Source organism: Aspergillus flavus, chromosome 2 (genome assembly GCF_009017415.1).
Source record: "Aspergillus flavus chromosome 2, complete sequence".
NCBI lineage: Eukaryota > Fungi > Ascomycota > Eurotiomycetes > Eurotiales > Aspergillaceae > Aspergillus > Aspergillus flavus.
The window spans coordinates 4,304,778-4,325,257 of record NC_092409.1 but is presented as its reverse complement, the minus strand read 5'-3'; the positions used below and the strand labels follow the sequence as shown (position 1 = coordinate 4,325,257).

The following is a 20,480-nucleotide window of genomic DNA, read 5'->3' as shown; positions in this document are numbered from 1 at the left end:
GATCGTTATAAGTATGCTTGATCAGGATTAATGGAGAGATCTACAGGCGTGTCTCTGCTGCATAACTGTGTAAGAGAAGATGAAGAGATTAATAGGGAAACAAACAAGTCCAACACGACAACAGAGAGAGGGGGGGTTCCATAGGTGCATAAGACAAAATCCAGTGAATGCATTAGAGACTGACATTCCAGGATAAGACAGTAACTTAGAGTGAATAAGTCCATACCCTCACTGCAAGGCTCTCACAATGACAAATCGCTGAAAGGTTTCTTCCACAAATTAGATTACCCAAGCAGCAATATAACATACATCCTTGATATGGCGATTGACAATGGAGAAATACAATGTTCTCAGGTGTGTTCTCCACTGAACTTACCAGTACTTGCCCGTAGTAGTGAAGGGACGTAGCTTCTCTTCGTCCATTCCACTGATACTAATGTCTGTGACTTTTCTTTGTAAAAATATGCGGTGGGATGTTTATAGAGTCTTATATCATAACAATACGTGCTTTGGATCACTGCCAGCACAAGCCACAATATTCTAGGGTTTTATAGTCTAACAAGATCAGCTGCCAGTTTTATGTATATACATATCTATTCAAGCTCGAACAAAGAGCATTCCCCTCTCATTGTATGTAGTCTAGGTTTGATACTTATTTCTAAGAGTAGTAATATCAGCAATATGACTGATCTTCTATTGTCTTTGCGGCTCTGCTCCGACTTATTTTTGCTCACAGTTACGATGTTGATAAATCATTCTTTTCCATTTGAGCATAACGACGAACGATTTGCAGATTTGACCCATCAATGACTTTAGTTTTTTGGTTATCATAAGTGGAAAGATTGTGATAATGAAACCCAGTGCACTCCTACAGCGATGTCAGTGATAGAGAAGGCTCAACACGACGTAACTTTCCAACATTTAGGATTAGACTCTTTCAGTTACTTTTCATCCTTTCTCAAATTCAATCACCGGTCATGCAGTCAATTTTTATTGTGAGCTCAGGCGACACAGTAGAATAGCCATCCAATATGGAGAACAGACTCATTTGATGATCTTCTAGATGTGATATATCACCTGTCATTGAAGGACAATGTGGGTCTGAAGCCTCAACGGTCCGAACTTTCTGATGGCAGCAGTTGCCAGATTGAGCGACGTATTATGCTCGAGATCCTGGTTAGATTTTCTCGCCATACAAACATGTTGAGCTTTGCCACCATGTCGGTGCTTACTAGTGATATAGAGTACGTATTCCCGCTATACAAATACCAACGATAGATGTTGTCGCAAGGCGTAGCGGACACCACGCATCGCTTTCTCTGCATGAAGCCATATATTAACGTCAAACATTCACAGGAGCCTTTCGAAGCTCTTGATCGCTCTTTTATGTTCAACTGCTAGATCCCATCGTACACACGGACCGTCCGGTAGACTCCGACATGATACACGGCCATTGGATACTAACACTTACTGCAGATTGCATAAGTCGCGTCAGGATCAAGATCAAATGATGCATTGCAATTCAAAGCCTTCCTCTTCACATTTCTTAATGAACTGGCCCATAGTGACAAGTGCGTACGGAGCATTTATCTGAAATGGTCGACGACCAACAGACATTTCCTGCAGAGAGATACTGGGTCAGAAGTATTTACGGAAACATGACCATCTCGAGGACGTTGAGGGAGCATATTAGAGTACGATGATCCGTCCCAAATTTCACTGTAATAGATAAAGACCATTGTTGTCTATACAACTTCGTGGCCCTTGGTCGTATCGATGAGAAGTGTCTGACAATGTTAGTTTTCATCCCAAACACGGGGTTCTAAAGGCTCAGGAAGAGCAAGTCAGAGTCAGCCGTATGATACGTAGGTAGTACGGAGTACATGAGCATGATGCAGAGGAATTTAGCGGTAGTCATCAGAAGCCTTGGTAAGGGCATGAATATGGAACCCTCAAAGTGTCAATAAAACGATATAATAAATTCTGGCATGCAGAATTTGAAATACAGAACGCTATTATTCCGGGGCAGTCTAGGAATATATTGCAGTTGGGTCTGAATGAAGTGCGTGTAACATGCATGTACCTCTAGTACATACTAAGTATGTACAGTGACCCCGTTCAGAAACACGTGGATGACTGGGACCACAGGATACGTAGTGGAGAGTACGTAAGGCTGCTCCTTTGCATACTGGGCCGCTTGACGTCTTTCTGAGTGCCGGTTGAAAATCGTCAACGCGGAGTTGGCACTGGGGAGGTGGGCAGTCTCTCGCTTATCTGATCGTCTGAGCGACCTGATTTAGCACGGTGCTATGTACCATGTAGGATACGCTTGGAATTGCGCAATTGATGAACTGTCAATGGGGTAGGTAGGGTCTTGTACCGTAACATCTAATTGGCTTGAGTTTAATGTAAATAGCTTAAAGCGGATCTGAGTACTAAGTATATCTCACCTAAAGCTTTGTCTATCATGCGCGCGAAAGCTACTCAATGTTTTTTGTTGGTGGCTGGGGCGGGGTACTATGGAGAGAATAACCCTAACAGATGGTGGTCTCCACTTCTAACAATCAGACAATCGGAACACAGTACAGTATCATTGCTCAATGATACGAGACGTTGACCTGCAAGTACGGTAACAAAGCAGGAAATAAAAGCGAAGAAAGAGATACATTGGAAGGTTATGAGGTGAAAGAAAAGCAACATTACGTGGAGAGCACGGAGGATGGTCAACCAAGGTCGTGGGATCCAGCTCCTCCACTTGCTGAGGTCATATCTGCATCGAGACGATCCTTTTGAGCAACGATCGCTGTCCGGAGTGCGCGTCAAGGCCGACCTTCCATCCCGGCCGGTCCGCAGGTTTAACTTGAGCGTAGCAGATTCCCAGGGCGGTGGACCTCATACTTTATGTCCTCGTTGCAAGTTGCCACTGTGGGCGGTCAACACGCTCTACTCCGTGCCGTCCATGACTTTTTGTCGACCGGAGAAAACCTTCTTACGATAGATAATACAAACGGTAAATGGATGTACATACATACATAGTAGTTAACTTATACGGTCGGAATTATCTAATCAAGCAAAGTTCATTCAGGAGAGACGCGGATTTATCGCTTGTCATCGAAATTGAATGTATATTATTCAGTGTATCTAGAACAGGTAATATTTCGATGGCATTGAACATGGTATCCATGGATGCGATCAGGTACCTTATTTAGTTCTGGGCCTTTATGTGCCACACATATTCTCTCCTGTTCTGCAAAGTGAAATTTACATGCCACTCGGAGTAAAGGGGTAAAAGGAGGCTGTCAAAAGGGGGCGGTCGAATACAGTAGTTTTAGTCTCTTGTAAGGATACCTATTTAATATAAATAGCGCTGCATAGTGCCATATTAGTTTAATGGGAATGTAACCTCCTCCGAAGCACTTGATGTTGTGGCACAGAAGGGATGTGGCAGTGCGGGAGACTGGAGTTCCATATATTATCCACTTGGGGCAATACATTTGAAGAAACTGGATACACAAACACACCCTTACCGAGTACAAGCAAATACCAGGCCACCCGGGTTACCCCATTCCATCCAAGCCAAGTGCACAGACTACTAATGGGAAAAGGGGAATACTCGATACTAACTATGTACTAGTAGACATTAGGTGGCCAAACCGATCTTGGCAGCCAAGCCCACGTTGTTTCTCCTCCTCACCTGTAGAAGGGCGAAGACCGAATGATATGGTAAGGCAAAAAAGGGACGGAACAGGCGCCCGTATCTGTACTGGTACAAAGTAGTCATGTAGTAAGACATGCAGGTCTTAAGTTACTATATTTGGATTGCAAGAGCGATTTTTTGCATTTCTCCGTACTCGATTTAGATTTTATAGGCCCGGGTCAATGGCGACAAAATCCCGGGGGGAGGTTGGGCAGTTTGTCCAGGATACACACACCGTTTGAGATTCGGGGGTAGGAGTTACACCGTGTAAAGTATATATTTTATTGGGTGAAAATAGTCTAAATTGTATTGATAGTCATCGTGGACCCTCGGGATTCATTGGGTTTTATTTTATCTTAATAGTATTATTATTTTTATGTCCCGCCTTATATCATGGGTGCTAACCTGAAACTGAAAGGAGAGATCGAAAAAAGAAAAGAAAAAACAGAACGCCTCCTATGAAATCGATGGGACATGCAGCGAAGTTCTCTGATCCACGCCGATCTTGTTTGATCAATTTGGGGGAGACCGGCAGGGATGAGACGCTTTTTTTTTCTTTCCTTTTTTACTTTTTTCAATTTTTCCCTGCCGGACCTTAAATTTCTCTTTTCTTTTTTTATTTTGAGAAAAACAGCCACACATGCGATGACGCCAGCCGCTACCTTTTCGGCCTACCCAATCTATTAAAATAAAATAAAATATATCTCAAAATGTTTAGCGGGGACTGAGCCTAGAACCACTCCGGTACGGTAAATTCCATGTATTAGCAAATAGAAAGTTGTACTCTGTACATTCATGCAGGCTGCCAATGGATGAATAGTATGTAGGTACATGTACTAAGTACTTACTTTCTTGCCTCCGTGGCTATTTTTCTTTGAGAAAATCCTAGAATCCTGGCAACTGATCTTTGATCTTGAATTTCCTCCCCATTGACGTAAATCATGAATAGATTATGATCTGTTCACCACTGACTCGTTGATTGACATTGAATTCAAAAGAACAGACCCGGTAACAAAACAAAGGGTTCTTCTGTTCCAAGACCCATTGGTAATTGTGTTACACACTCACCTCCAGACCCACGTTTCTTTGGTTCGTTTGGGTCAGTTTGTAGGAGAAAGGTATCATCATTTCTTCCTATCCTTCTCTCCTCTTGTCAGTTTCTGGTCCGTTATTCTCTTCCCTCGCTACTTTCATTCTTGTCTCTCGCTTGCTTCCTTTCCTTTACGTACTTACATCGCTATCATCCTCTTGTCGTCCATCTCTTCTTCTCTCACTAGTTGTTTACATCTTCCTCTACCCGCTACCTTCCGCTGGCCAACAGAAAACTGAGACATCCTAGTGTTCAAGTGACTACAGTCAGGCGCTTGCAGTCCGACACCTTGCGTTTCTCACTCGTCACCATTCCCAGTTCTTTGTCTGCCGCTTATCGTCATTCGCTCGTGTGGAACTCTCCAAGGAAACCCCATGGAGGCTGTCCCTCATACCTAACTCGCAAGTCGTGTCGGGGGGCCCTGATATTTGGACGGTATCTCCGTGCGGGAGACTCGGGTTCACCATACAACGTTGTTTTACATACTAGTCCCTTTTTCCCTTCGTTCTGTCCACCCGATCTAAAGACGACCCGGCTCAGTTTCGTCCTCTAGCCACGTTATCTGTCTCTCGTGCGCTAAGTGTGACATCAGAACGACGTGGAAGTTAGTAGTCTTTCTACTTCCACTTCTATTCATACATTAGATTTTGACAATATGGGTCGCTCGCGTGGTGAGTAGATTAGTCCCTAGTCCCTCCGTTTCAGGAATGTGAACGGCGACGGTTAACGCCCCTTGCGTTATCAGTGCTATCTTTCATATCGGCATTCGGTGGCTCGTCCCGCAAAGATCGTCCAGAACAACGTCATCGGGCATTCTCAGCTTCAGTCGCAGGGAACACACCTCCGTCAAGAGTGGATACAGATACACCCTCCCCTCAAGATGCTTCGCCAACAGGATTGTCGTCGAACGATCGCCGGATATCGCGGCCTGCGTCAACGATCTTTTCACATGATCCTCCGTTCATAGAGATTTCCCAAGATACGGCCCCAGAGCTCCAGCCGATATTCACTTTCCTCAACAGTCATGCGAACAAGCTGTACCATGAAGGTTATTTTCTGAAATTGAATGATTTAGATAACCGTGAGTTCTCGGAAGATATAGGTAGATCAGAATCGCGGCTAATTAATAATGCGCAGATGGCCGACCCTGTCCTGATCGACAGTGGGTGGAATGCTATGCACAACTTATTGGGACAGCTCTTTCATTGTGGGATGCCGCTGCGCTGGACGCAGCGGGTGAAAAAGAAAGCCCTCCAACTTTTATCAACCTGGCGGATGCGTCCATCAAAGTGGTGAGTCTGCAATATCTCCAAACCTATAGCCTGGGGGTTCCGCCTTCACTAATTTTGCGGCACCGTAGATCGAGACGCTACCTACGCGGAATTCGGAGACACCGACAGTGAAGAACGTTCTAAGTATCTGCTCAGCGGGTCAGAATCGATACCTTCTGCACTTTAACTCCTTCCATTCTCTGGTGCAATGGACTTCAGCCATCCGATTATCCTTGTTTGAACATACGTCACTGTACGAGGCATACACCGGTGCAATCATTGCAGGAAAGGGGAAGAGCCTCAACGGTATACGCACTATTCTCGAACGCAATCGCTTCAAGCATGAGGACTGGGCTCGTGTGAGATTCGGGGCGGGGACGCCTTGGAGGCGGTGTTGGTTTGTTATCACCCCTCCAAATGAAAAGGAATTCCAAAAAGCGCAGAAGTCTCTTAAGAAAAAGTCAGCCTATGACCGGGCACCTAAACTGGTCACAGGAAACATTATGTTCTATGAGACGAAGAAAACGAAGAAAGCGAAGCCGATTGCGACAATCACCAATGCCTACAGTGCTTACGCTATATATCCTCAGTCCGAGGCACTGATTGATCAATCCACCCTGGTAAAGATTGAGGGCGATGTCACAATTCATTCTCAGCAACAGTCGAGTTCAGAAGGATTTGTTTTCGTCATGCCAGAGTCACATCCAGCCGTGTCTGGGTTCGAAACGATGATACGGTTCCTGATGCCCACTTTCGACACTTTTAATCTTTATGGACGCCCTACTCGTCTAATTGCCGCTACGAATCACATTAAGAGCATTATGTTTGCGTTTCCGAAACAGCGACGTTATGGCTATCTGGACATCTTGGATATCGCCAATTTGATGCAAACCGCGGGTAGTCAGGATTGGAGTGAGGCAGAATGGAGGAAACAGCTGAAGGAGGCGACTGCACGTCGCATGGCAGCTGCTGGTAGCAGAACAAGCAGCATCTCCAGCAAACCACGTTTTCGAGCGAGTCTTCCAGGTCGTCACAGCAATATTCACGCTGGACTTCGCCGAAACGAGACCTTCCCGGAGAGCGAACCTGGCTACAATCAGTCCACCGATGCGATAGTTCAAGAGGAGTCTAATGACGCAAATTTCTCGCCAATCTATCATGCACGAGGTGCTTCAGATACAGCTGGACTCTCCGCTATCAGAAAGCCGGCGCAGGCTTCTGTAGTCGAAAGCTCTCCATCGTCTTCGGCGCGTGACTTAATACAAGCTGGAAACGAGCGTCCTAGTACCAACGAGTTCAATGATCAGAGCAGCTCTGATAGTGACTGGAGGCAACGTTTGGATTCTCACACTGTGCCTGAGGCCGAAGCTATTCGAGAACATTTCCGGGAGCCTTCTCCTCCTTCACCCGTCTCCAATCCCCCGGCTTTCACCCATGGACCAGGCGAAATGCCCTCAGCACGGCCGCACCCGTCGCCAGATCTGAGGAAAGCTAATAATAGAATGTCGAACGCGACACTTGCGCAGCTTGCTGCCGCTTCAGGAAGGATGAACCTGCTCGGCGCCATGTCCTCTGAAGCCCAGGAGGTCAGAGAGGCTGACAATCAGAAGCCTCAAACTCCAACTCCTACCGATTCTTACAGGGCTGAATTTGAGATGCCAAGTGTCCCTTCCTTGTTGTCGGAATCGAGTGACAAGAGAGGTAGCCCACAGGAACAGGGTCCGCCAACACCAGAGCATAGGACCAGCGTATTCGGTCCCCCTCTAGAGAAGCTAAACGGGAGCAACCTCCATATTGATACCAAAAGGTCTGTCAGGAGAAAGCCAGTTCCTGGCCAGCAGTACAAAGACTCTGCTGTATCAAGCCCCATTGAACCTAGTTTTGATGATCTGCGCCATACTGTTGACGAAGAGGCCCTGAACCGTGTCAGCTCTTACCAGCCATCTTTCCCTTCGCCTGTTAGGGAGCGCCACCAGGAGGACGAAAGCGTTTATGACGATGAATCCACAACTTCCCCAGACTACGCTAGTACGCATGGGTCCGTCTACAGCAAACGTTCTACTAAATCGATACCTAGGCCGAGAATGGGCGTAATGAAGACTGTCGGAACGGAGCCCAGGAGGGATCTGGTCATTGGTGATGCTCACTATTCCGTCGACGAACCATCACAAAAACATAACCCTGATATCCCCAGTGTTGATTTCGGTCCAACGATGACTCTCATGCCAACGACTGGGCGTCCGACTACTTCCGATACATTGAAGAAGCTCGGTCACCAGAGGAGTGACTCGGAATCCACCGAAAGACAGCGATACTCTCAGATGGACCGAGGCCACTCACGGTCACCAAGCCAGGATGAGTTCCGACGAAGTGTCTTGTGGCAGCCTGGGATGGCCGCCGCACGTCCAATTACACCTGGTCTCACGCCAGAGCAGTTCGTGCAGCAGCGTGCAGCACCCAGCCCACCACTCCATGTACATCACCGGACTTCTTCTGCGACCCCAACAACCCCACCGGCACGGCCTGTATCCGGTGATTGGATGGCTCACAACCGATCTCATTCTCAAATGAGCATTGGTAGAGAGAGCCAAGGGCGACCCCGTTCTCGCGGCGCCAATAGTATGATTAACTATAACGATATCTCGTCCCACCTTTCTGCTCGGGAACAGGAACATGTAGCTCGGATGACAGGTTCATCGTTCTTTAATCTCAGCAGTGGGAACAAAAAGCAGCAACAACCGGTTAACCCAATGGGATTAGTGGGTGCTATTGATGCTCGGGAGCGTGAGAAGAAGAGCATTATGGAGGGCATGTCGTCTCACATGGTGCAGCATGCTATCGCCCAGCGTCAACAGCAGTGGCAGCAGCATCCGATACCCCCAGCCAGCTCATATGGAATCCAAAGTGGCACCCAAAACAGTGTTTACAATATCCCAGCGGCGAGCCACACATGGGATGCCCTCAATCAATCTTACCGACCTGAGGAGCCCCGACGCCAATCTTGGTATGGGCAACTTCAAACCCCGCAACCTCAGGCATATCAGCAAAGCCAGTATTTCGGCCAGCAACCTGGTCACTTTGCCAATGCACACGCCATGCATTATTGATTTCTCTCATTTACCCTTGAACCCTACTTCTTCCACCAAGGTTTAAAATTTTGACTCCGTCTCGTTTGTACTTTTTGACCACACCCATGAGCTGTCGCTGATCTCTTTTTGTTTTACGTTACCCCTTTGAGTTTTTCTTGCTATCCTTTTGATGCGTCCTAGAGCTAGACTTTCAGATCTCCCTCCTGCTCGGAAAAGAGTTGCTGTGTGTTCCTTTCTTCGGTCTTTTACAGCAGTCGCATCGTGCATTTAATGGAGTTGTGAGAAGGGGTCTGGCGCTTGGGTTCTTGCTTCGTTCACAAATCATTCATTGCTTATCAATCATTAGCGATTTCTCCCATGCGATCGATCTAAGGTTCACCTGTTGGGAAGGATCTTTGCTATCTCTACCTCTGATCTCACTCACTCTTTTCTTTTTCCTTTTTGTCTTTTCCCTTCTTGCCATCTATTTGCACGTAAATATGGGCGCATAACAGTTGCTGAGCGAGCACAATGCAGTTACTAGACGATGGGTCTCTGCTGAATAAATCCTCCGTACTCCGTAGTTCTTTTGACTTATACCGAGATAATATTATGCTTCTTGCCCAATTCTGCTCGTGCTTGGTTTTTCTTAGACAGGATTGTCTTATTCGTGCAGTTAGAATGAAAGAGCGGGCGTCTTAGACCAGTGACTTATTCGGTCCGAGGAATCCTTAAGAAAAGGTCGTCTTTCCATTCCCAAGAGAAAATACGACCAAACCCCGTTCTACAATAAAGACTGTTTCTCTCTGATCTCCGCCCTATCCTCACCAATCTGAATGATACAATTATAACAACTCAACAAAAGTCCTAAAAATCAATCCATACATTCTCCCCCGGTTCATCACACCTTATCAAGCAATGTACCTCCCCAAAACCTAGATCAAAAGCCGCTTCCCTCCAAGTAACCCAATTCACCTAATTCCCACTATCATCAGGCTACTGCATCCATAGCCCCTTGGGCCTCTGAGAAGCTATTCTTTAGATGGAGAATGTCGGGGAGGAGAGGGAAGTGAAACGGGGAGTGAAGCTCATAGACAATTCTCCGATTCTGACTGAACATAGACTTATCTCACATATCCCAGTTGTAAAGTTTACAAATCGACATGGCCTAGTTAGGCTTGTTCAGCCTAGAGATACCTTAGGGTAACTATAGAAGATGCCATCTAGTCTTCCAGTATTGACAACGTTCATAGGAGAAGCACCGAAAGACTTGAGATACAAAGATGCCAAACACCAAAGACTTGTTGCTAAGTATATCACAATATGCACATGTACCCAAACGCCTTGACTGTCAAAATTTCCCCTCAAAGTCACCCCCTATTCTCGTTCCCTCTGCTCCAAGCTTCAATACTCTTATAGCTTCTATAGAGATATGTATCAAATCTTTTTTTTTTTTTCCTTCTTTTCTTTCTTTATCTTCACTTCGCAGTTCGGAAAGGTCCAGCCTCGCTGTGGACACTCGCATCTAACTCGAATGGAGCTTCTTAACCCTCAGAGCACCCTCATATAGACCACGGTCTAGGGCAGCTGCGACAGTAAGAGTACCGCCGATGATTGCGCAGACACCGGTTAAAAACCCAGTGAAAGTCTTGGGCCGTGCCTCCTTGTTAATAACTTTCATGGGGGAGATATCGTAGTTGAAGAAAACACCAGGGATGCCATTTGCAGCATGCAGACGCTCCTTGTGACCTTCATCGGAAGCGTCACCGCCCCTCAGAGACCGCTTGTGGGAGGTCACCGAGTACTGGTGTGTTTCGATGCTGCTCTGGGAGCCATATGCAATACCATGGCTACCCAGCGGAGAATCCTCGTAGGCGCTATGGACGGCCGAGGAGAACAACGGATCCCAACCCAGCGGCAAATAGGAAGTCGAAACGACTTTAACGAAGTACATAAAATTATACGCGGGGTCGCTAGTCTCCTGCTGGGTGCTGTCGAGCGGGTTGGTGTGGTGATGGTCGGTCCACTGCCAGCGATCCGACAGCTCATCTGGCAACTGGGGGCCAAACCGCAGCTGATGGATGATATGGGTCATGGTGTGTTTCTCGGCGTCGGGAAGGTCACCCTCGAAGTAGTTCTCAAGGTCATGCACATGGACATTTCCACTCGTGAAACTCCGGCCTGGTGCGATGTGGAAGTTTCCGACCACCTTGTTCACGCGGAGGACACCTTCAAGACGGCAACCCTCGCGTCGTTGGGCGTCCAGACGCTGCGCATAGCCCTCGCGTTCACATTGTTCAATGTTTTCGCCCTTCCCGAATGCCCATTGTTGTTGTGCATAGGCCTCCCGCACCTCCTCACAGGTGTTACAGCATCGCTTCTCGCCGCCAGGCTGCGGGACTCCGCCGCAGTCGCCGCAGTAGTTAGGGTCGAGATGTTTCGCCGCTTCTTGCTCCGAGTGACTACATAGGAAAATTTATGAGCCAAAAGGCTCGTTCAAAGTGACGAGATAGAGTAAATTGACTTACAGTTCCAAAGCTTTGACATCAATGACGTGACCGCCCTCTGCAGGAGAACTCAGGCGCACCTTATTGATGCCATGCACTACGCCGGTCTGTTGCTCACCAGAGACATCCATCACATCGAGGGTAAGAAGCTCGCACGGGAGCCGTGGAAAGGTCATGTTCAAATGAATCTCCATTTTCTCTCCTATACAGCGAAGTGCGTAGTACTCGGTCAGCTCCCACTTCAACACCACAGTTTGTTTAGCTCTTACCTCTCGACTTATCGACTACCAACTCAGGGAGTACCACCACCCGCCTGTAGTCCACCCATTCTCCCCACACAAGCCATAGAATAGCCAAAAGTGAGGCTATGGTAATGATTCCGCCGGAGGTGGTACGGATGCGAGCATCCTCAACCGTCTTGGCGAAAGCATCGAGCCTCGTGAATCGCGATTTGGCAGGCATCTCCTCGATCGCTCAGCGACCATACAGGAAGGCTACGATAGCCGTAAGGAATGTAAGGGAATTCCTCCAAATCAATTGAAGGAGAGGTAGGCGCTCGGGGGGGGGAAACCTATACAGCATAGATTAGAACCGTAGATAAAGTGGTCAAGGTGGCCCGAGCCCGATTGAGTGCTTTGTCTGTTGCAAACAAAAAAAATGACTAAAAGAAAGAGAACTGACTTACCAATTGGTTGGTTTCTAAAATCGAGGAGACCGCCAGTAACAAGCAGAGGGTCTCGGACTTCCCTTGCGGTTCCTGACTTTTGGCAAAGCTGTCCTGATGATAGATTGCATGCATGAAATACGAAACTAAACACTAATGGAACAACAATCGTCACGGGTAGCGTAATTTACTCCACCCAGTTGGCGGCATCGGTATCGTGTATTACCGATTGTGTGCCAAAGGACAAACTGCAGTCCCTGATTGGCCACATAAGGCCCCTCTCTATGGGTGCCTGGTAGATTATCACGTGGATATGCAGGCATCCACATCTCTGGTCTCACGTGATATGACTCTTTTGATTCACGTCACTTTTTCCGCTTGACTTTCTTCTACCTCATACTGTTCCCCCTCAAGACCTCGCCCGCGAGGTTTGACTTTGAATCTACTTCTTCCAATATACTGAATACAATTATCTACAATATCTACTTTACCTCTCCTCCTACCTCTAACTATCTTCTCTATTGCATGCCGACTAGATCGACCTGAATTTCAGGCGCGCAGCGCTAAGTCCGCCTGAGAGATAAAAAAAACTATACCCACCACTACTCTGCCTTCGATACCCACCATTCCCCTCCCATTCCGAATCAGTTACCACTGCGATCAACATGAAAGGAGGAAAGGGTTCCCGAGGCCGCTCAGGCGGTTCGGATCGCGGGGGTATTCGCAAGAAAGGTGCACCGAAACGGGTCGATCGAGATGGTGATCTGGCTATGGACGCAGGCTCTACTCAAGGCCGTGTAAAAAAGGCGCGCGGGGATTCTAGCCGCTCGGTGGCTACTGGACCACGGGCCCACACACGCGACAGGGCACTCGACGCTATCCAAAAGGCTATCTCGAGCAACACAAGTTCTCAGGCAAACGTCCGACAAGGTGGCCGAGGTAGTAATCTGGAACAAGTTAGCATTCGAGGATGGAAACAGAGCAAGGCAGCGTCCAACCGCGACGGTGGCATTGAAAGTCTAATCACCTTCCTCGAAAAGAAACTCAACTCATCCGACTCGAAAGCTGGCTCCCGCGCAAGGATCACAAAGGTATGTTCAACATCAGATTTAACGGTCACCGACATGATTTCGCAACGTCGTCCTCTCCGGTGTGTTCTCGTTTTCAGGAGTGGTACCCCAGAACGACGGTCGCAGGCTGTTTTTGGCGTTTGTTCCTCTGGATGACGGCGGTAAAAAGGTCTCTTACGCCTTACTAACGTTCACTAGTCGCGGGTTGAAGGCGATGCTTTCATAGTATCTATCCGGTCGGAGTTGTTGGACAGGATGCTGAAAATGAATGGCTTCAGTTTTGCAGGAGCTCCCCTTACGATCCAGACATATGATCCCTCCGCCAATGGAATGGACCAAACGATGCTATCCGAAGTGTCGCGGAATAGCGGTGCCCCCTCGACCGCCGATACCAAGTCCAAGATGACTGCGATCTTGAGCAAACGCTATTTTCAACAGCAGAAATTGCTCAACCTCTCTAAGCTTGGCAGCGACCCGGACCTGTTAGCAATGGGAATATTTGATAGCACATCTACCGAGTCCAAGTTCTTCCCGGCGTTGATGAAAGTATGGGAAATGAATTTCGATAGCTCTACAGCGCGACGTGAAGCTGTGGAGAGTGTCAGCCTTGCCGACAATCAGCTCGCAAATATTACGGTCGTCACGACATTAGCTCAATCATTCCCTGATCTAAAGAACCTTGACTTATCGAATAACAACTTTAAAGACTCTCAGTCCTTAATTGGATGGAGATGGAAGTTCCGAAATCTGGAGTTCCTTGACCTCACCGGTACCCCTTTCAGCGCAGATCCTACTTTCAAGGACACCATGCTCAAGTGGTATCCTAAACTACGATTTTTGAACAACACGGAAGTTCGGACGGCGGAGGAAGTGGCCGCGCAGAAGAAGACACCAATTCCTGTTCAGGCGCCGCATTTCCAGGACGAATCTCAAATCGGAGAGAACTTTGTCAAGGCCTTCTTTGTTGGTTATGACAACAACCGTACTGACCTTCTGAACGGTGTATACGACAACAATTCCACGTTCTCGCTCAATGTTAACACCACTGCTCCGAGAGCCCAGCAGACTGAAACTGCGGCCTGGGATCCTTACATCAAGAAGAGTAGAAATTTACTCAAGATCAATCATCTTCCTGCGAGGATGTCTCGTTCCTTTGTCGGTGCGGACAAAATCCGTGAGATGTGGAACAGCCTTCCTCAAACACGACATCCCGACATAGGAGCTCAGCCCGAAGAATGGCTTATCGAATGTTTCCCCATCCCTGGGCTTCCAGATCCTTCCGGACAGAGCCCGACTGGCGTGGGTGGACTTCTTATCATGGTGCATGGAAAATTTGAAGAGATCAATGGGCCGAAGGTTGACCTTCGGAGTTTCGACCGGACATTCATCCTTGGACCTGGCGGAGGCATGGGCGGTATTAGGGTGATCAACGATATTCTTTGTCTACGGGCTCATGGGGGCCATGAAGCATGGATGTTAGAGCAGCCAATTGTCCAAGCAACCCAACCCGGACAACCCCCTGTCCAACCACCGGTTGCTCCTCCGGTTGCTCCCGATGGTTACGGTATGCCGGCACCAGGCAAACCGGATGCCCAGGTGCAACAAGAGCAACTGGTCATGCAAATAAGCACTAAGACGGGCATGACCCTGCCATACTCTGAAATGGCACTTTCCGGCAACGGTTGGAATTTGGACGCTGCTTTGAAGAATTTTGAGGAGCTCAAGGTAAGCCCTTCTCGCGCTTGGTTATTGTATATGGAACTTTACTGATTCCGTACAAAGGCTCAGGGACAGCTACCTCCAGACGCCTTTCTGCCTGGAGCTGTCTAGTTCTTATCTGATTTTTACATACCCAAAAATTTTGAGTGGAGGAAGCTGTGGTGTTTGCTTGGAGTCTTATTCAATTATTATTACCATTATTATTATACTGCATTTCTTGTGTTTGCATGGCTTAGGCGAACGGTTGTGGGTTCTCAGACTTGCTTGAAAGATTTCACTGTATCACATTTATTGAACCTCAGAAGACGACGAAGATCATGTCCATATAGATAGAAAGGGGAGGGAGGTCCAGTTGATAACCCCCGCGAGACCAATATCACTTGCTGAGCCTGCTTCCAACGGGCCAGAAAAACAGCACACAACGTTCACAGATGTCTGTAGAGGAAAAGTAGAGGTAAAAGGGAGGGTGTAAGATCAACGTTATTATGTCATGGAGGGCAGTTGGAGCTCAGCTGGTCATCTCTCGAGGTCAATCTTATTTAGCCGCGTTGCGCTAAGGTTGACTTTCGGCGTTTACAACTTTCCGGACTTGATCGTCGACTTCCCGCAAAGACCACTTTTGTCCTCAGCCCTTCTTCGCTGTATTCCTTAAATTTTAGTCCTCGGATTTCTCCCTCTTACCCTAGGTGAGCTGGTGGATGGTTGAGAAATCCCAACACAGAATGTACCTTGGGTGTAAACTGAAGAGCTAATGGAATGTCTACCACCACCTCTTCCTCCTCCTCCGGCCACATGCCCTCCAACGGAGCGGCGGATCTCGATCCTCTCGACGCAGGTGAGATTAACTTCTCAGACGAGCCCCGCCGATTGATTTCCCGCTAATACGGAAATTTATTTATCTATGCAATAGTGGATTACGATCCAATTGACCACCTAAATACCATATTCTCCCACCCCTCCACGCTGTCCTCCGTCTCCCACGTTTCCCAGTCCCTCCTAGACTACGAAGATGAGCTGGATGACGAGATCGGCGCGCTGGTGGAGGAACAAGTCACCTCGAATGCGGAAAGCGTCGAGCGCATACAGGCTGCTCAGGCAGATTTGACGGAGTTATTCAAGAAGATTGACGATGTGCGCGACCGCGCGTCCAAAACCGAGCTGGCCATCACCGAGATGACGGCGGATATCAAGCAGCTGGACAATGCAAAGAAGAACCTCACGCAATCCATGACAGCCCTGAAGAGGCTACAAATGCTGACGACGGCATACGATCAGCTCCGTGTCCTCGGTAAGACAAGGCAGTACCGGGACTGTGCCCAATTACTGCAGGCGGTTATCCAGCTCATGGCGCACTTCAAGTCGTACCGATCCATTGATCAGATCGCTCTTCTCAGTAGAAATGTGGCAGATATACAACGGGAGCTGTTGGAGCAGGTCTGTGAAGACTTCGAGTTGGCGTTTGCTAAGGGTGAGGTTGGACAGAAGAGGGTCGTGCTTTCGGAGGGCTGTCTCGTAATGGACGCTTTGGGGGAGCATGCAAAGTCCAGGCTGGTGACCTGGTATTGCAATTTTCAGCTACGGGAGTATCGACAGGTGTTCAGAAACAACGAAGAGGCGGGCTCCCTGGACAACATCTCGCGGAGGTATTCATGGTTTCGTCGTATATTGAAAATCTACGATGAGGAATACGCAGCGATATGGCCGATTTCTTGGAGGGTTGATGAGATTTTGGCGAACATATTTTGTGAAGGGACTCGGGAAGATTTCAGGGGCATTCTTTCCCACTCAGTGCGAAATGGGCAGACAATCGATGTCAACCTATTGCTTTCGTGCTTGCAGGAGACTCTAGATTTTGAGCATACTTTGGAGCGGCGATTTGTCAATCCATCCCGCCCGTCCACCGACACTTTCACCTCGGCTGAAGCACCTGTCTTTGGCCAGGCCATTTCAGAGGCCTTTGAGCCCTATTTAAGCGTATGGGTTGAGGCTCAAGATAAGCAGTTGGCTGCTCTTATACCGAAATATCGGCAGCAACCCATCAGACCGCCAGATGAGGATTTTGATTCCAATATCGTGATAGCGTCCTCTACGGAGCTTTTTACCTTCTACAGGCTCTCTCTACAGCAATGTGCGAAACTCTCGACGGGCGGGAGCCTTGCCGACTTGGCCAAAGTCTTCGCAAAGTATCTCGATCAATATGCCCAGCAAGTCCTCTTATTCTATATCAGTGAGAGGCCTACCGGCACTACTCCATCCAAGGTGCCATCTCTGGAGGACCTCATTTCTGTTCTCAACACTGCAGATTACTGCTACACCACCTGCAATCAACTAGAGGAAAAGATCAAGGGCAGGCTCGACAAGAATTTGAAACAGTCAGTCGACCTGCAGAGCCAGGCGGATTCATTCATGGGCATCGCGTCTGCTGCTGTTCGGTGTCTTGTGCGGATGGTCGAGGTCGAGCTAGAGCCCTCCTGGCGAGAAATGCGCAATACACCTTGGAATCGGCTTGAGAGTGTTAGCGATCAGAGCACGTACGTCAGTGAACTCTTGACCAAGCTAAATGCCAAGTCCTCCGAGATCTTGCAGTTGCTGCATAAACAACAGTACGCGCGAGCTTTCGCGGATCATGTCGTAGAGTTGATATCAAACGTATTCGTTTCAAATATCTTTCTGTGCAAGCCGGTCTCGGAGACCGGGGCAGAGCAAGTAAGTTGTCACCCTTCGATCTGCATGCCAGAATATAGTACAAAGTATTGACGTTTAACTCTTGAATAGATGCTCCTGGACGGATACACACTCAAAACCGGCCTCTCATCTCTTTTACCGGCTCCCGCCCCGGCAAGCTTCGTTAAGCGTGTCAACAACAGCTTCATGAAGATCGAGACTCTCCTCAAGACTCTCCAAGTCCAACCATCGCCTCCAGAAGCTCTAGTGCAAGCATACTTAATCCACATCAAAGACAGCAGCAACACGAACTTCCGCAAGATCCTCGAACTCAAAGGAATCCGCAGTCGACAAGAGCAAAACCAGCTCGTAGAACTCTTCCAGATCCACCGTGCATCAGACCGTCACGCACCGAACCTTCAGCAAAGCAACCCCATTCTCACAGCCTTTCAAACCACACCCACCTCCTCTTCAAATCAAGGGCTAGGACTCGGAACCGCCGCAGCCTCAATCGGCGCATCCAACCTCCCCACCCGCTTCGACCCATCCATGTTGGGCTCTGCTATCATCTCAGCCGCCAAAGACGGTGTCGACCGATTCGGAACTCCTATGTCCTCGACTGGAAACCCCGGCGCAGGTGGTGCCCCAGGATCAACATCCACCACTCCGGTATCACCAGGACCATTCGCACAACTACAGAGCACCGCCGAAAACGCCACTGCAGGCAACCTGAACGAGAACCTGAAAAATATTGGCAAGTTCTTCCGTCGGGACCTGGGTGGATTCGGTGGTCGGTTTGGGAGGGGTGGTGATGACGGTAGCTGAAGCAGAGCTAATTTCGCTTATTCACTTCATGTCAGATAGTTTGGGCGCGTCCTATTGCTTGTCGAGTATACCACTTTACTTTTATCACTACGACAGATATATATTGTGCAGTCATAACGGACAGTCAGATGCAATGTATGATAGCGAATGTTTAGATCATCGTTACATTTCACATATGATGCTATATAAGTGTCTGAATAAGAACCCATAACCCCTGCACGAGTCTTACCTAACAGTATATTTCATCTGAGACAGTAATCGACCCTGATCCAGGCACTGGGTCCTCGTGAAGAAACATCGTGGTACTACGAATCCAACACATACTACTACATCACATATATCTGTATGAGCTGCAATCACAGTTAGCAATCCATGTTGCTGAAAGGTGCGTGTGTAATGAACAAGATAGAAGGGAGGCGGGTCAGCAAAAAATTAGAGTGTTTGTTGTTGCTAGTTTTTGATCTTCAACGCCACAACAGTGACTACGAGTTAAAAAATATCATCATCCGCCAAGGAGTGATGTTAAGGGCAATGAATAGTGAAAGTGTAAAAGAAAGTAGATGCTCACCTTGTAGAATCCAAGAAGATAGTGGACGGTATGTCTACGTCCACATCTAGTTGAAAAGATAAAAGAAAATTGTCCATGAGATTCGTTTCATTTTTTCCAACCATCAAGGTTGGCCGTAAATGTATCTAAAACATGGTGGTCGTAGCCCGCGCAATGAGACGAGAAGTTTAGTCGAAAAGACCGAAGCCCATGTCATCGTCGGACTCCTCCTCCTCTTCCTCCTTCTTCTCCTCAGCGGGAGCGTCACCGCCAGCGGCAGCACCGGCACCGGCAACAGGAGCGGCGGCGGCGTAGGCGTCAGGGTTGGCGATACGGTCCTTGAGCTCCTCAATCTCGGGCCAGCTGATCTCGGTAGAGACAGCGACAGCGAGAACCTTCTTGTAGCTGTTGACAAGGTAGTGCATGACAGCAGGAAGGGTGGGGAAGCCGGTGGCCAGAGAGAGGGCAGTGACAGTCTGGATAGCGCTGCTGAAAGCCTTAAGGAGCTGCTCCTCCTCGATGTCGAGAACATCGGCACCGAAGGTCTGACCCTCCTGGTAGACCTGGGAGATGGTCATACCGTAGGTGAAGGGAGAGATGTTGAGCATGTTCAGCAGGGTAGCCTCGGAGGGACCGACCTTAGCGCCGGCCTCAACGAGCTTAAGATCGGTGGTAATTTCAATGGTACCACGAGCAATCTTGGTGGGGACACCGAGAGCCTGGAAGAACGAGGTCTTACCGGGTTCCATACCGGTGTTACCAGCAGGAACGTAGACATCGAGAGGAGCGATGGCACCAGCACGAGCAGGAGCAGCGACACGGTTGGCAAGGATCTTCTCCTTGGTGGCCTTGAGGTCGCCGTTGGTGAAGATGAAACCAACGTTGCCTGTGACGCGTCAGCGATTGGTCCACGTAAAATTTCTATGTCGCTCTATTTGGTGAACTGTACTAACCCTTGACGTGAGGAAGGAGACGCTCGTACTCAGGGTTGTCGGTGACGAAGCCCTTGATGGCACGGCGAACCTGAAATGATACGGTCAATTGCGGTGTCAATTGCGTGGGTATATGGAGATACATACCATGGTGTTCTTACCCATCAGGACAACACCCTCACCACGGAGACTCACACGAATCTCGTGCATCTGCTGAGAGCTGACATTGTCGACACCGACAATGAAGACCGTCTTGTACTCATCGAGAAGGCTCTTCAGCTTCTCGAAGTAAGCGGCCTTGGTAGCAGACTTGCCCCCCATGTCTCCTTATTTCGGTGAAGATAGGATGTTTAAGGGCAAGGGATAAGTTCTAAAGGTGTGTTGCTGTCCGACTTGAATCGTGACGTTGAAGATCAAAAGAATCAA

The 20,480-nt window shown here is 48.4% G+C and overlaps 5 protein-coding genes across 5 annotated transcripts; 3 read left to right on the top strand and 2 right to left on the bottom strand.

Moving 5' to 3' along the window:
* The first annotated feature begins 4,539 nt into the window (after nt 1-4,539).
* Nucleotides 4,540-12,696, top strand: F9C07_2277899 (uncharacterized protein). The gene is made up of 7 exons (XM_041290039.2): nt 4,540-4,860; nt 5,037-5,458; nt 5,533-5,868; nt 5,925-6,079; nt 6,148-11,835; nt 11,903-12,204; nt 12,319-12,696. Exons 2-5 carry the CDS (start codon nt 5,443-5,445, stop codon nt 9,163-9,165), a joined length of 3,525 nt encoding a protein of 1,174 aa, XP_041143218.1. The 5' UTR covers nt 4,540-4,860; nt 5,037-5,442; the 3' UTR covers nt 9,166-11,835; nt 11,903-12,204; nt 12,319-12,696.
* Nucleotides 10,652-12,095, bottom strand: F9C07_2386 (endoplasmic reticulum vesicle transporter-domain-containing protein; the record flags this gene model as incomplete). The annotated part of the gene is made up of 3 exons (XM_041290024.1): nt 10,652-11,588; nt 11,655-11,835; nt 11,903-12,095. 3 exons carry the CDS (start codon nt 12,093-12,095, stop codon nt 10,652-10,654), a joined length of 1,311 nt encoding a protein of 436 aa, XP_041143217.1.
* Nucleotides 12,697-13,067: 371 nt separating the features above from the next.
* F9C07_2057677 (uncharacterized protein) lies at nt 13,068-15,745 on the top strand (the record flags this gene model as incomplete). The annotated part of the gene is made up of 3 exons (XM_071508601.1): nt 13,068-13,388; nt 13,566-15,092; nt 15,716-15,745. 3 exons carry the CDS (start codon nt 13,068-13,070, stop codon nt 15,743-15,745), a joined length of 1,878 nt encoding a protein of 625 aa, XP_071363933.1.
* A 97-nt stretch (nt 15,746-15,842) lies between these two features.
* On the top strand, nt 15,843-18,575 carry F9C07_2388 (late Golgi family protein sorting complex, subunit Vps53; the record flags this gene model as incomplete). Its single annotated transcript, XM_041290038.1, has 3 exons — nt 15,843-15,921; nt 15,997-17,792; nt 17,862-18,575. 3 exons carry the CDS (start codon nt 15,843-15,845, stop codon nt 18,573-18,575), a joined length of 2,589 nt encoding a protein of 862 aa, XP_041143215.1.
* Nucleotides 18,576-19,232: 657 nt separating this feature from the next.
* On the bottom strand, nt 19,233-20,469 carry F9C07_2277895 (60S ribosomal protein uL10). The gene is made up of 3 exons (XM_041290023.2): nt 20,202-20,469; nt 20,076-20,145; nt 19,233-20,008 (listed from the first exon to the last, which is right to left on the bottom strand). The coding sequence occupies exons 1-3, from the start codon at nt 20,373-20,375 to the stop codon at nt 19,311-19,313; spliced, it is 942 nt and encodes a 313-aa protein (XP_041143214.1). The 5' UTR covers nt 20,376-20,469; the 3' UTR covers nt 19,233-19,310.
* Between the last annotated feature and the right edge of the window lie 11 nt (nt 20,470-20,480).

Coding starts and splice junctions, on each gene's coding strand:
- F9C07_2277895 (XM_041290023.2), bottom strand. CDS start 20,375: ATGGGGGGCAAGTCTGCTACCAAGGCCGCTTACTTCGAGAAGCTGAAG. Junction 20,146..20,201: donor TGATGGGTAAGAACACCATG/GTATGTATCTCC, acceptor GTATCATTTCAG/GTTCGCCGTGCCATCAAGGG. Junction 20,009..20,075: donor TCTCCTTCCTCACGTCAAGG/GTTAGTACAGTT, acceptor GACGCGTCACAG/GCAACGTTGGTTTCATCTTC.
- F9C07_2277899 (XM_041290039.2), top strand. Junction 5,869..5,924: donor ATTGAATGATTTAGATAACC/GTGAGTTCTCGG, acceptor AATAATGCGCAG/ATGGCCGACCCTGTCCTGAT. Junction 6,080..6,147: donor CGGATGCGTCCATCAAAGTG/GTGAGTCTGCAA, acceptor GCGGCACCGTAG/ATCGAGACGCTACCTACGCG.